We start from the raw sequence: 15,000 nt of genomic DNA, 5'->3' as shown, positions 1-15,000 counted from the left end.
TATGTTTTGGAAGGAAATTAAGGGAGGAAGAGGAGGCGAATCAAGTAGAGAAGAAAAGTTAAATGATGCAGATGGAAAGATGATAATGGAAGAGACGGCAGTAAGAGGAAGATGAGTACAGTATTTTAGGAAATTGTTAAATGTGAAGGAGGATAGGGAGGAAAAGGTAGTTGGAGTGGGAAGCTTTAAGAAAATGACAGAAATAAGGAAAGTTGAGATGAAGGCAATTATTAAAAATATAATAGCAAATAAGACACCTGTGTTATATGGGTATCATGCGAAGTGTAAAAAAGGGAGGTACAGTGATGTTGGACTGGTTGGTACATATATACATATACTAAAGGCTTTTTCCCCCTTACAAGGGAGTTAGCCAAAAAACAAAGGCATAAAAACCATTCCCACCCATTCCATTCCTAATACATTCCATTCCCCTCCACCCTCTACCCTCCCTCTTATCTTAGCACTTCCTGGATGACAGGTCATCCCTGTATCTTGTCCACTGCCCTGGGTCAGAAGCAGTGTCGCAAGACACAGCACATCCACAGCAAGGCCGCTTCATTAAATCGGCGACCCCCCTCTCCGTCCCCTCATGCAGAAAGGGAGAAGACGGGGAGAAATCCCTTCGGGCTGCGTCAAATTTTTCTCACACATACTACCTCACCCCCCATCCCCCCACCCATTCCACCTCATACATCACAGCATCATTCATACACAACCCTTCTCCTTACACCCCTATCTTCTGTTCTCTCCCGTCCTTCCTCAACAGACATTCCCCTCTTCCCTAAAGCCCCTGTTACCCCATGCGTCCATCTCATCCTAGGTCACCCTCTCGTGTTCACTCCCTCCACCTCTGCCTTCCATACCTCTTTTACTAGTCTTTATTCACTCATTCTTTCCATGTCTCCAGACCATCCCAATACACTTTCTTGAACCCTATCTCCCAACTCCCTTACCACCCCCATTCTACTCCTCACCTCATTTCTCACTCTATCCAGCCTAGTAACCCCTATCATACTTCTCAGACACCTCATCTCAAACACATTCAAACTCCTCTCTTCTTCTCTTATGTTCCATGTTTCTGCCTCATATAGTACTGTTGGCACAATCACTCCATACAATCTCCTCTTAGCATTCATTCCCAAACGTCTATTCCTCATTACATTTTTTAATCCACCAAGGCATTTACTCGCTTCTCTCAATCTACATTCTACCTCCATCTCCACTCCACCCTTTCCTGCCACATTCGCACCCAAGTATCTAAAACTATCCACTTCCTCCAGTCGCTCTCCCTTAATGCTCACTTCCAGTCTGCTGCCACTTTCTCCCCTTGTACATCTCATCACCTTACTATTACCCACATTTATCTTCAACTTTCTTCTTACATACACTCTCCCAAACTCTGTCACTAACTTCCTCAATCCCTACTGTGATCCTGCTACAAGCGCAGTGTCGTCCGCAAACAACAGCTGGCCCACCTCCAACTTTTCTCCATTTTCTTTAATCATCTCCAATCCCTGCCCCACTACCCTTGCATTTACCTCTCGCACCACCCCATCCATATAAGTTGAACAGCCAGGGCGACATAACACATCCCTAACAAAGTCCCACCTCTACCTCAAACCACTCTCTCCATTTCTAATCCTGACACATGCTCTACTTCTCTCGTAAAAACTCTTGACAGCTCCTAGAAGCTTTCCTCCTATCCCTTTTTGCAAAACCTCTCAAAGTGCTTTCCTGTATACCCTGTCATAAGCCTTTTTCAGATCCATAAAAGCTCGTAAAACATCCTTACCTTTTCCTATAGCTTTCTCACATATCTATCCTACCACAAAAATTTGATCTACTAACCTCTACCTCTCCTAAATCCACACTGTTCCTGAGCAATTACTCACTCTATTCCTCTCCTAATCCTCTCAATCAAGATCCTCCCATAAGTCTTCCCAACTACACTTAACAAGCTAATCCCTGTAAAACTACTGCACTCACACTTGTCCCCTTTTCCCTTGTAAAGTGAAGCTATACAGGCACTCCTCCAGTCCTCCGGCACTCTACCCTCTCTCCAGCAAGCATTAAATAACCTCACCAATCAGTCCACCAACACTGTACCTCCTTTTTTTAGACGTTCTTCATGGAATCCATCCAGACCAGGTGCCTTACCTGTTCTCATCATCTTAACAACTGCCTTCTCTTCATCCTTCCTTATTTTTCCTCTCTTTTCTCACTCATCACTCTCATTTTCTTAGCACTTCCCACTGCAACTATCTTTCCCTCCCTATTCTCCTTCATATTTAGCAACTCTCTAAAATACTCTCCTCATCTTCCCCTTACTTCTATTCCATTATCATCTCTCCATCTGCGCCTTTTACATTTTCTTCTCTATTTGATTCGCCTCCTCTTCCTCTCTCAATTTCTTTCCAAAACATCTTTTTATTACCTTCAATATTTTCTGTCATAATCTCACCCCATTTCACATCTGCTCTCCTCTTTGCCTCCTTTACCTTGTGCTTTACTTCTCTTCTCTTTTCTTTGTACCTCTCATATGACTTCCACGTCCTATTTTGTAACCAATCTGTGAAAGCTCGATTCTTCTCATCTACAACCTTCTTTGTTTCCTCACCCCACCATTCACTACCCTTCTTTCTATTTCCTCCCGTCTTTCTTGTTCCACACACCATCTTTGCACACTTTGTGGCTCCCTCCTTGAACCATCCCCATTCCTCCTCCACTCCTAGCTCTACTCTATCCTTCACTCCCTCCCACTCTTCTCTCAGCTTCTTCTTGTACTCCTTCTCCTTTTCTTTTTCATTTAAAGAGTTCACTCTAAGCACCTCCATACCTTTTGTCCTTTTCCTCTTTCTCCATCTATCCTCCACTCTCAACTTACCTTCCACCAAAAAAAGATCTGATATTCCTCCACTCTTTCCCCTTAGAATATATACATCCTTAATTCTTCCTATTATACTCCTATCTACCACTATATAGTCCATTAACGCTCTATCTACCACCCTTTCATTTACCACCCTCTCCCATGTGTACTTCTGTTTGACTTTCTTCCGAAACACTGTATTTGCTATCATCAACTGTCTTCTTGGACACATCTCCACCATCAACTCTCCACTACGATTCTTTCCTAGAACTCCACATTTCTCAAACATTCCGTCATTTGGTTCATTTCCTACCCTAGCATTAAGGTCTCCCAATACTACTTCATTGACGTTCTTCCCTAATCCCTCTATGCACTCATTTAAATATATCCAAAACGCCTCCCTTTCTTCTACACTCTTCTCACTACCAGGCCCATATGCACTTACAAAAACCCACATCTCCTTCCCCAGTTTCACCTTCATCCACATTATCCTTGAATAAACCTCCTTCCACTCCACTACACGTTTACCTATCTTTTCACTTACTAGTATAGACACCCCTTCTCTCCCTCGCCCTCTCTTCACTCCTGAGAACCTCCCAACTGCACTCCCAAACTCACACTCGCCCTTCCCTCTCAACTTAGTTTCACTCAAAGCCAACACATCCATCTTTCTTCTCACAAACATACTACCTATCTCTTCCGTTTTAGTCTCATCTGTGCCACACCCACGCACATTAAATGACCCAAACCTTACGGTGCTAGTTGGAAAACTCCTAGACCTTTTATGCCCTGTGGGGATACAGGGAGAAGGAACCCTGGTCCCAATCCCCGTCCCGTTTTTCGCGCCTCTTACGATCAAAGTGGGAATACTTGGTGGCAGTATTCTTTTCCCCCACCATAGGGAAAAGGACTGGTTGGTGAGTTTATTTATTTATTTATTTATTTATTTATTTATTTATTTATTTATTTATTTATTTATTTATTTATTTATTTATTTATTTATTTATTTATTTATTTATTTATTTATTTATTTATTTATTTATTTATTTATTTATTCATTTAAATGCCAAAGGGCTTGAGGAGTGCCTGTTTAGTTCCACTTTACAAGAGAAAAGTGGACAAGTGTGAGTGTAGTAGTTTCATAGGTATCAGTGTGGTGAGTGTAGTTGGGAGGGCTAATGGGAGAGTTTTGATTGAGAGGATTAGGAGAGGAACAGCGGGAGTAAGTGGTGAGGAACAATGTGGATTTAGGACAGGTAGGGGTTGCGTTGATCAGATTTTTGTGGTAAGGCAGATATGTTGGAAAGCTTTAGGAAAAAAGTAAGGGTGATTTAGGGCCTTTATGGGAGGTATTGCAAATATATGGGATGGGAAAGATGTTAAGAACAATCAAAAATTTTTACGAGAGTAGAAGAGCCTGTGTTAGACTTAGAAATTTAGAGAGTGAGTGGTTTGAGGTAAAGGTTGGACTTCGTCAGGGATGTGTTATGTCGCTTTGGCTGTTCAATTTATGCATGGATGAGTGTGCTGCGAGAGATAAAAACAAGGGTAATGAGCAGGGGATTAAAGAGGGTTAAAGAAAAAGGGAAAAATGGGAGATAAGACTGTTGTTGTTTGCTGACGGCACTGTGCTTTTGGCAGGATCAGAAGAGGGATTAAGGAAGTTAGTGACAGAGTTTGGGAAGGTGTGCGAAAGAAGGAAGTTGAAGATAAATATGGGTAAAAGTAAGGTGATGAGATCTACAAGGGTAGAGGATGGTAGCAAATTAGAAGTGAGTATTAAAGTGAGTATCAATGGGGAGAGGCTGGATGATGTGGATAGTTTTAGATACTTAGGGGCAAATGTGGTGGAAAAGGAAGGAATGGAGGTGGAGATAGAATGTAGATTGAGAGAAACAAGTAAATACTATGGAGAATTAAAAAGTATAATGAGAAGTAAACATTTTGATAGATTGAGAAATGAAGAGGTGAGGAAGAGAGCGGGGGTGGAAAGGGAGTTGAGAGATAGGGTTGATGAAAGAGTATTCGGATGGTTTGGACACATGAAAAGAATAAGTGAAGAAAGATTAGTAAAAAAAGGTGTGTGTAAGGATGAGATGGATGGATGGGGTAAAAGGGGCATTGGGAAAGAGAGGAATGTCTGTTGAGGAAGGAAGGGAAAATGCAGAAGATAGGGGTGAGTGGAGAATGGTTGTGCATGGTTGATGCTGTGATGCATGAATGGGAGTAGGTGGGGATGGGGGTAAGGGAGTATATGTGAATGATATTTTGACGCAGTCTAAAGGTATTTCTCCGCGTCTTCTCTTTTTCTGCATGAGGGAACGGAGAGGGGGAGTTGCCGATCAAATGAAGCGGCCTTGCTGTGGATGTGCTGTATCTTGCTACATTGCTTCTGACCCAGAGTAGTGGGCGAGATGCAGGGATGACCAGTCATCCAGGAGGAGCCAAGATAAGACGGAAGGAGGTGTGGTGAATGGAACTGGAGTATGTGGGGAGAAATGGGTCTGAGTGGATTTAAGCCTTTTGACTTTGGCTACATCTCTTGTAAGGGGGAAAAGCCCATGGTATATGTATATATTTACATACTCATGTATTTATATATTTAATAATATATGCACTTTATATTCATGTATTTATTTATTCATTTACTCATATATTTATTTATCTAATTATTTATATACTTATCTGTTAATATATTAGTTAATGAAGGAAGGAAGGAATGATTGAATGATTTGACTAATTCACTAAATATTCTATCATTTAATCTATTTATTATTTCCTTATTAATTTTATATAGTTAGTTGTTTATTCATTTATTCATCTATTTTTCTTTATATTACTTATCTATGTATTCATTCATTCATTTATTGATGTACTTATTCATACATTTATCAATTCTATTTATTCTATTATTTAGTTATTTTTGTACAGTTTTATTTATTAATTTGTTTATCTATTTTTATGTTATTTATTCATGCGTTTATATATTTATCTTTATCTATTCATTAATTAATTTTTTGTTTATTTACTTATTAATTTTTCAATTTGTTTATTCATCTATTTATATATTTAATCATTCATTTATTTACCTATCTATCTATTCATTTGCTTACATGTTTTTTATTAATTTAGTCTATTGATCTCATTATCTACTCTACTATTTTATTTATCCATCTATTTGTTTATTCATTTACTTGTCAATCTAGTTATTTATTTTTACTTAACTAACATTGAACCACCGGTGGAGTTGAAATTTAGCCCTTAAGTGGAGGGGTGGGGGTAATATGTCGCATCCTGAAGGGCCAATGCATTTCACTGTACCTTGTACAAACCACAAGCGCACATTGTGTTGACCGTGTGGCGCCATGCTCTGAGGCGCATTACTGCCTGACCACGTGGTATGCATCAGAAAGAACGCACAGCATCCCGAAACACACACCTGCCGGATCAGTGTGACAGCGTAACCCTTGCGTGACCTTAGGGTAACCTAATCCAATGCAATTATAGATAATTATGCACCACTGGAGCTTGCCCATATGATATATGTATATATATATGTATATATATATGTATTTATATATATATATATATATATATATATATATATATATATACATATATTATATATATATATATATACATATACATATATATATATAATATATATATATATATATATATATATATATATATATATATATATATATATATATATATATATATATATATATATATATATATATACGGCTGCGGGCCCGTCCAAAGCTCCGTGAAAGGGCACATCCCACGACCGACCTACCGCAAGGTAGCGACATTCATATCCTCAGACTTAGAATTTCCTTGCAGACACGCTTCGACTCTTTCATTTCCTCGTACCCAGACACGCGTGAGACAATTACAAAATACATACATTGGATGCAGAATGGTTTGCGGGAGTCACTCTTTCTGGACCCGCGTCGGGACGATGGGTGCCTAATGACTTCGTTCTCCGGCTCGTGCAAGAAGTTACCTTTCAAAATTTGGAGGGACATAAAAAAAAACGTGCTAGAAGAGAACTCTCAGCCTCCACCTCAGGTCATAAACTACTTAAACCACCCAACACACGCTCCCCAACACCAAGATGATCTTCTGGCATCAATAGGGAGTGAGGTCTTCAAACCCCACCCAAGGACCAAACAGTTTTGGCATTTTGCACAGGGTAAATACTTTCGTTTCTATTAATAGTGATCTCGCCCAAAATAAAACTATAGATCTCTCTAAGTTAGAGGAGGGCGACCCCTTGATAGCTTCCATCGACAGGGGAGAGGAAAGGGCGGTGATCTCCGCGCTCAAAGTAAAATCCCCTGTCCCTTCAGTCATTGGTGCACAAATACTCAAACAAATACCAGTCAATACGGTTAAGCATATATGAACATTATACAACTGTTTTCTTGCATCTGGGTACTTCCCTGCCCTCTTCAAAGCCTCATACACACTGCTAATCCCAACACCTAACAAACCCATCTCCTCCCCATTTTCTTACAAGCCGATCTCCCTTCTGGAGTATTTTGGAAGGTTGTTTGAGCACGTCCTTGATCAATAACCTAGAGGAAAGTCTCTTCTGCGAGACTACCAATTCGGCTTCAGGCCGGATCGGAACGCAGAGGATATTATTTACTTGATTACTCAATGGACCCAGAAACCACTGGACAATCGTCCTGGAAAGGCATTCATGGTGTGCAAGGACGTGGAGAAGTCATTCGACACTGACTGGTACGAAGGCCTTATGTATAAACTGTGCCATTTCTTCGACTTTATTCTGTCATTCACGAGGTTGCTTTGGAACTACATGGACGACAGATCAATTAAATTAAGTGGCGAAACTGTCTGTCCCAACCTTTTGTGCCTGAAGCGAGGATACCATAGGTTCGGCCTTTGCCTCAATTCTTTACAACCTGTACACTAATGATATGCCAGACCCACCCTACCCTCGTAACCAGACTCTAACTCTCTCGTATGCGGACGACCCTAACCACATCAACAGACACAAAACGTTACAGGAAGCAAAACGCATCACGCAAGACACATTAGACAGGGCACATGCATAGGAGCAGCAGTGGCGTATTAGGACGAATGTGTCGACTGCAACACGAGCAACAAAACAATCGTCGAAACACCTCGCACGATAAACAACCTATACGTTCCAGCTAAAGACCAGGGCACCGTGTTGGTAAACACGCTGGACCGCAGTCTGGCCTGGGGACCACACTTCCGCATCCAGAGAGCAAAATATAAAGTTCAGGCATTTCTTGACTGCGTCCATGGTCATCAAACGTCGTGTGTACTCAGCAGTTCAGACCGATACTGTACCAGTCTCCTGGGTCAACTTAGATGGAATGCGCTTCAAATAATTACTCCCATCAGAGCCTTCAGAACGTCGCTCTCTGATTCACCTCAACATTCGTCCATTAAACCAACACAAACGCACACTGCATACCAAACACCTTGAAAGACTTCACACCGAACCAAACGCGAACATATGATACGCCATATCACATCAAGACCACATTCTACATATTTCTTGACATGTGCACCGTTCCTTCCACCACTGTATATTTTAAAAACCGGACGTCAACGTATCCTTTTACCAGCTTAAAATGATCGTAACCAGACGTGGCGCGACGTCCTGGTTCCCGTCTGACTGATTACCATGGGCAAGCGTGAGGAAAGGTAGCATGTGCTCAGTATATGTGGTACGGCTGGCCGAGATTAGGCCTCGCTGGATACATTCATTTATTTGATGTGCTCTTTTCATGCTTACTTTCGACTCACCGGCAAAACCGCTCCTCCATTTCAGGAGGTCTATTTAGTCAGCAGGGAACAGACTATTACTCAAACATTTTACCATATCATAATATGTATATTCCATTGTATGTACACCCGTATACAGGCTGCAACCCTTTCTACTTGGCACACAAACACGAGCACATCGCAATCAAGAAACACGACCACACGCAGACATCTACATACGCTTTCTCTCCAACTGAAATGAATTCATTTTCTGACTTTCTCTCTAACCGCATCTTTTCATTTCATTTTACCTATCACTAAAAATCTTTCCATCTTTCTGACTGTCCTTACGACTTAGCCTCCGACTCCTTTCCTAACTTTGTTGGTTAAGATCCTGAATAGAAATCCCAAAAGAATCCATCACCAATAGTAAAGCAGACCTCGAATTCCAGGTCTCCTGAGCCACGACACAAAAACTCTGATGAATATCCCTTAAAGTGATTAATATCAATGGCCCCCTTTTATATACAGTACAATTACATTTTCTTTTTCTATAGACTTCTCTTCCCCTCCCACAAACATCGATCCCACTCGAACGGTTGGTCTTTTCTATGTACATAGTTCGTTTCTGACCCATCTAAATTAAAGACAAAATCACACTAACACTCTTTCCTTCATCTTCTACAGGTATGTATCCATAAGGGAAGTAACAGTATATGAACATTATCTAGATAACTTGCAACGACACCTGGAAGCTCAGTTGGCCCAAGCGAGATTCGAGCCTGGGAGCTTCTGCTCTAGTAACCGAGTATTTCCACTTACCAAAATGATAATCATAAATATTGCACCTTATGTTTTAGATGTGTATATGAAGAACTTTTTATTGTTTTTCTACATTTGCCGAAATATTCACAGACAATTATGCCTCATGTTTTACTTCATTTAATTTATTTGTCAAGTACAGCATTCAGCCAAGTTAACTATACTCTTTAATTTCTTCAATATTTTCCCTATCGAGCATATAAACATATACTTTGAACTGTAGGATTGAAATTTACATTCATTTTGTTTACTTTCAAATCTGCTTTGAGTTTTTCCTTATCAAACTCACTGGATATATTTTGTAAGCCTTCTGCAGCCTCTAAAAAGAGAGAATATAATCTGCAATTTTCGGATAATTAGAATATACGTTACTAATGTTCAAACATCCCCTTCTCAATTCAACTCTGAAAATACTTTTGGGCCGAGCTGTAAATAGATTGAGTAAACTTGTATTGGCCTGATGTAGATATTTTCTCTTTGTGTAGTCAAATCACAACAGAATATTTGGTTAAAGCTAGTGTACAATCCTTAGTGTACTCGCTTCCACCTCGTTTACGTATAAAGCTTAGTACTGTCTTTTGTTCTACTGAACTAAATACCTTTTTTGTAATCTACCAAAGCCAAACACAAAAGTCTATAGTAGAGTACCCGTTTCTAAATCCTGCTATGTTAACTAATTTTCTTCTAAATATCTTTGCAAAGCCTTAAAAGTTGTATAGATTTGATAACATTATTTAATCGATATTTTATTTTCTGGTCACCTTTCTTGTGAAGTAAAATAAAAATAACATTCCACCATAATGTAGAAACTTTCGGTACGTATATATTGATTATGTAGTTCAACTAATATAGAGTAAAAATTCATTGTCAATAACTGCCAATATAGTCATACACAGGCAAAATGTGTGACTATCATGCTGCCAATCACGTTATTGACTAGCACTAAAAAGACAAAAAATTTATGTACAACAGCCCGGTTACGCTTTCAAGTAACCACACCATCCTCATTTGTGCGTATGCAGAATTCTGCACTACTTCCATGCACACTATTATAACAATATAGTGAATCCTAGTGATTACTACTAACAAATCTCTTATGGCAACAGCTTTATTATAATTGCGCCTGATTCAATGTATAACCTAAACATTTTATTGCAACAAAAAATCAGGTGCAATTGTGTCAGCGTTACTATAACATGAGGCTTATTATTGACAGTTTGACCGGATGGACATAAGATACTATGTAAATCCTTTGCTGACATTGAGACAAGTATTTTCCTACTGTTAGGCAGATATTTTCACTGTTATGCAGTTGCAACTCGCCACTGTGGTATTCATAAAACTACAGGGGGGCTGTAGCCATTTTAGTTTCTTAGATGCCCCAAGGGCGCCCGGCACTTTCGGGCCTTCATGATAGGAAGACAAGTACGCTGCAAGGCCTTTACATATTAATCTTAGATTCTTTAGAAGAACGTAATGATTTTGAACGCAATATAACAGCCCTATTTTTAGTTCAAGGAACCCAAAATATGTATCAATACTAGAGCATCTGACGATCGATGATGACTACAGCCCTTCGAACCAAGTTGTGAAAAACAAGAGATTATCTATTCTTAGAAATAAAACTGACGATATGTTGTCATGAGGAGCTATTACAGTTGAATGACTCAATTTGTACATTCATTCTATCTCAGCACAAGCTCCTACGTGCCTCGTCAAGGCATCATACAAGTAATACTATTAGTTTCATTTCTAAAGTGAAATATCCTCCTGTTGTTATCTAGACCTTGCTTCGAACTTCTGCTTGCCCAAATAATGCCACGTACTAAGGTGACACCGATCCCCGTAGTGTCCGGTATTGGCACACTGGCACAGGAATCCAGGCGCCAGACCGCTCTGTGTACAAATGCCGCCATGTTGGCATCGCCCTGCCCTACAAGGGTCTGGATCCGGAGGGTCTTCCTGTAATGAGCACCATTAAGTGTTAGTCTAATGTCAGTGTAGCATCCTGCAACTCCTGCACCACCTTACCTACAGATACGTTAGGATGAGTACCTATGTGTCTATACGACATTTCTAGACATGAATTGGCACATCTGCACTGATTCGTAAATTTGTGTAATGTTGAGACATCTGCAACGTAATGGAATGAAAAATATAACGCTATACTTCTTCTGGTTACATTTTCTCGTACATTGAAATGAAATAAGAACAATCTACAAGCTTGACAGTAAACACCTAAATATGGCCTAGACGTACTCAACAGTGTGCTACAAAGTTATAATTTCGAAGCTTATGGGAATGAGCACATCATACACGCACACGTACACTTACACACACACACACATACACACACACACACACACACACACACACACACACACACACACACACACACACACACACACACACACACACACACACACACACACACACACACATATATATATATATATATATTTTATATATATATATATATATATATATATATATATATATATATATATATACATACATATATATAAAAGGGGCCTTCAAAAAGTTCGTGGAAAAAGGACAGTATGAAAAAAAAATTCATTTATGATGTTTATTATTCAATATATGTTCCATTAAGGTCAATACACTTCTGCAAACGTTGATCCCAGCCTTTAAGTCCGTCTGAGTAGAACTGAGAATCATGTGATCTGAACCATGTCAAAGCAGCTCTTTTTACATCTTCAACTGGTCCTGGAGCCGCAGCGTCTACGTCGTGGGACCACACCCCAACCCCAAGAGTTGGGGGCCAAACAGCGGCAACCAGCCCTGGCCACCGGCTCTACGCAGGTGGCACCGATCCCCAAGAGGAGCTACGTCTGCCTTGGGGAGTACCACAATCCTTTTTCTCAACATGCAGTATTACGTTTTTTCTGCACCGAGGGGTGATTTTCCGGCGATCACCCCTCTTCTTCTACTTTTGGCCGGAGATGTAGAGAGCAATCCTGGGCCCACCACAAAATACACATGCCCAACATGCTCTAAACCCATTACTTCGAGCAGACAGACAAAGGGCTCAGTTCAGTGCAATATGTGCAAAAACTGGGCCCACCTCACTTTTACAACACTTGCTGACACAAACCAATACACAAACACTTGGACATGTTCTACCTGCCCTCCAGTAACCCCACTCCCACCTCCCCAACCACAGCCAGCACCCTTACCCACTCCCAATTTCCCTTTGCCCTTATCCCCAATCAATACTCCCCTTCCTTTGTCCCCAATCTCTCCTTTCCCCCCCTCTAACCCAGATCCTATACCTTCCCCATTAACACCCCAAACGGCAACATACAACACATACAGAACACACAACATCAACATATTACAACACAACATTGACGGTATTAACACGAAAAAACATGAACTCGAACACTTTCTTAAACAACACAACATACACATTGCAATTATACAAGAAACAAAACTAAGACACTCACACAAAACACCATCATTTCATAATTACACCACCATCAGACAAGACCGGACCGACGGTAATGGCGGTGGACTCATCACCCTGATCCACCACTCCATCTGTTTTGTGGACACAAGTGCCACAACCAAAATTCTCCTCCCTACCACAGATAACACTACAGAAATCCAATCCATTTGAATCCGCACAGGCAACAAATCAACACTGACAATAGTTAACATGTACATTCCCCCCCCAATCATCCCACACAGTTCCAAACACCTTCAGACCTCAATTTAGCCAACTAGCCTCAATCCCCAACCTGATCATGGGTGGTGACTTCAACGCCAAGTCGTCTGCCTGGTATGTCGACAACCCTGACACAGACAGAGGGCTTGATATACAGACTCAGTTTGACTCATTGACTATCATGAACAACACACATAATCATACACATATCCCACACCAAGCCCTCTACACTCCCTCCTCTCCTGACATCACCTTCTGCTCCCTCTGCCTAACCCCAACAACATCATGGAGAGTGGTCGGAGCCCTTGGTTCTGACCACCTTCCAATCATCATCACCACCAAAACAAGATGTACCCCAGTTGGCCACAGACACACATACACCAATTACAAGAGAGCTAACTGGGAAGCTTTTACTGAAGAGACAGAACAACATTTTGAAACACTTAACAGTACACCAATCACAAACATAAACAATGCTGTGCACACTTTTAATACAATCATACAAAACGCAGACAAGAGATACATCCCTAGAGGCAACAGAAAATCACACAATCCCAACTTCACACCAGAAATCCAAGGCCTCATCAGACAACGAGACACACTTAAACACAATACCCCCACACCTATCCCTCAAAACATAGCAGACCAAATACAAACACTAAACACTGTGATTGCCAATAAAATATACGAACAAAAAACATAAAATTGGCAAAACTTTATCAATACACTTGATCACAAAACAAACACCAGCAAATTGTACAAAACACTCAACAGCATTACACTATCCAACAGTAACACAACATGCTCTCACGCAGCAATAATCACAACAACAGACAATCTACCCTCAAACAGACAACAAGCAAACACACTCATAAATCATTTTGCACAGACAAGCCATCTCACTTCTCACCCTGACGACCGACGCACTATTCGACGTAAGAAAGACTTTCCCACAGACTCAGACTATACACCCTTCATAGACAGTCAGACAAAACACATAATACATAATCTCAAGCACTCATCCGCCTGTGGCCCTGATAACATAAGTAACATACACCTAAAACACATTGGACCACAAGGTATACACGCACTCACAAACATTGCAAACTACAGCTATTCACACAACACTATACCTGACATCTGGAAGCATGGTAAAATAATCACCATTTCAAAACCGAACAAAGAACCAACAATCCCAACATCGCACCGCCAAATCACACTTCTCTGCACCCCCTCTAAAATCATTGAACACCTAATACTTCAACTTGTCACACCACATATTCCCCTTGCTGACTCACAACACGGTTTTAGGCCACTACACTCCACAAACACTCTTCTGATAAACCTCACACAAAGAAATTTAGATGGCATCAATTCAGATAGGCCCCACCACAGAACACTTCTTATAACATTAGACATTAGTAAAGCTTTTGATGCTATCCCCCGCCACAACCTAACAAATAAAATATATAACACAGACATGCACAATAACACCAAAAGATGGCTGGCCAATTATCTGGCAGGTAGGAATGCTTACGTGTCATATAATGGCCAATCATCGCACATCAGAAACATTAAGAATGGAGTACCACAGGGCTCTATTCTATCCCCCACGCTCTTTAATCTATACATGCATGACTTACCCACACCAGACACCTCAGAAATACAAATCTCTTCCTACGCAGACGACATAACAATCACATGCACACATCGTAACACAGACAAAGCTGCAGAAATAATCCAGCCATACCTTGATACACTCAACACATGGTTCATCACAAACAGACTCAAAATATCTCCAACCAAATCTACAGCAACACTTCTCACCAACTGGACAAAAGAACACAAATACATA

The 15,000-nt window shown here is 40.5% G+C and overlaps 1 protein-coding gene across 5 annotated transcripts in view; it reads right to left on the bottom strand.

Moving 5' to 3' along the window:
* Nucleotides 1-15,000, bottom strand: part of LOC143033946 (uncharacterized) — a 226,174-nt gene that overhangs the window by 3,857 nt on the left and 207,317 nt on the right. Inside the window, exon 4 of one of the 5 annotated variants that reach the window (XM_076199676.1) lies at nucleotides 11,284-11,419. The exons of the other annotated variants lie outside the window; for them this stretch is intronic. Within the exon in view, the coding sequence (XP_076055791.1) occupies nucleotides 11,284-11,419 (136 nt within the window). The remainder of the gene's footprint in view (nucleotides 1-11,283; nucleotides 11,420-15,000) is intronic. 5 annotated transcript variants of the gene reach the window in all.

Source organism: Oratosquilla oratoria, chromosome 2 (assembly GCF_046742065.1).
Source record: "Oratosquilla oratoria isolate Oo_2021 chromosome 2, ASM4674206v1, whole genome shotgun sequence".
NCBI classification, from domain to species: Eukaryota; Metazoa; Arthropoda; class Malacostraca; order Stomatopoda; family Squillidae; genus Oratosquilla; species Oratosquilla oratoria.
Note: the sequence above shows the minus strand (reverse complement) of the source record. Positions and strands in the feature narration are given on the sequence as shown.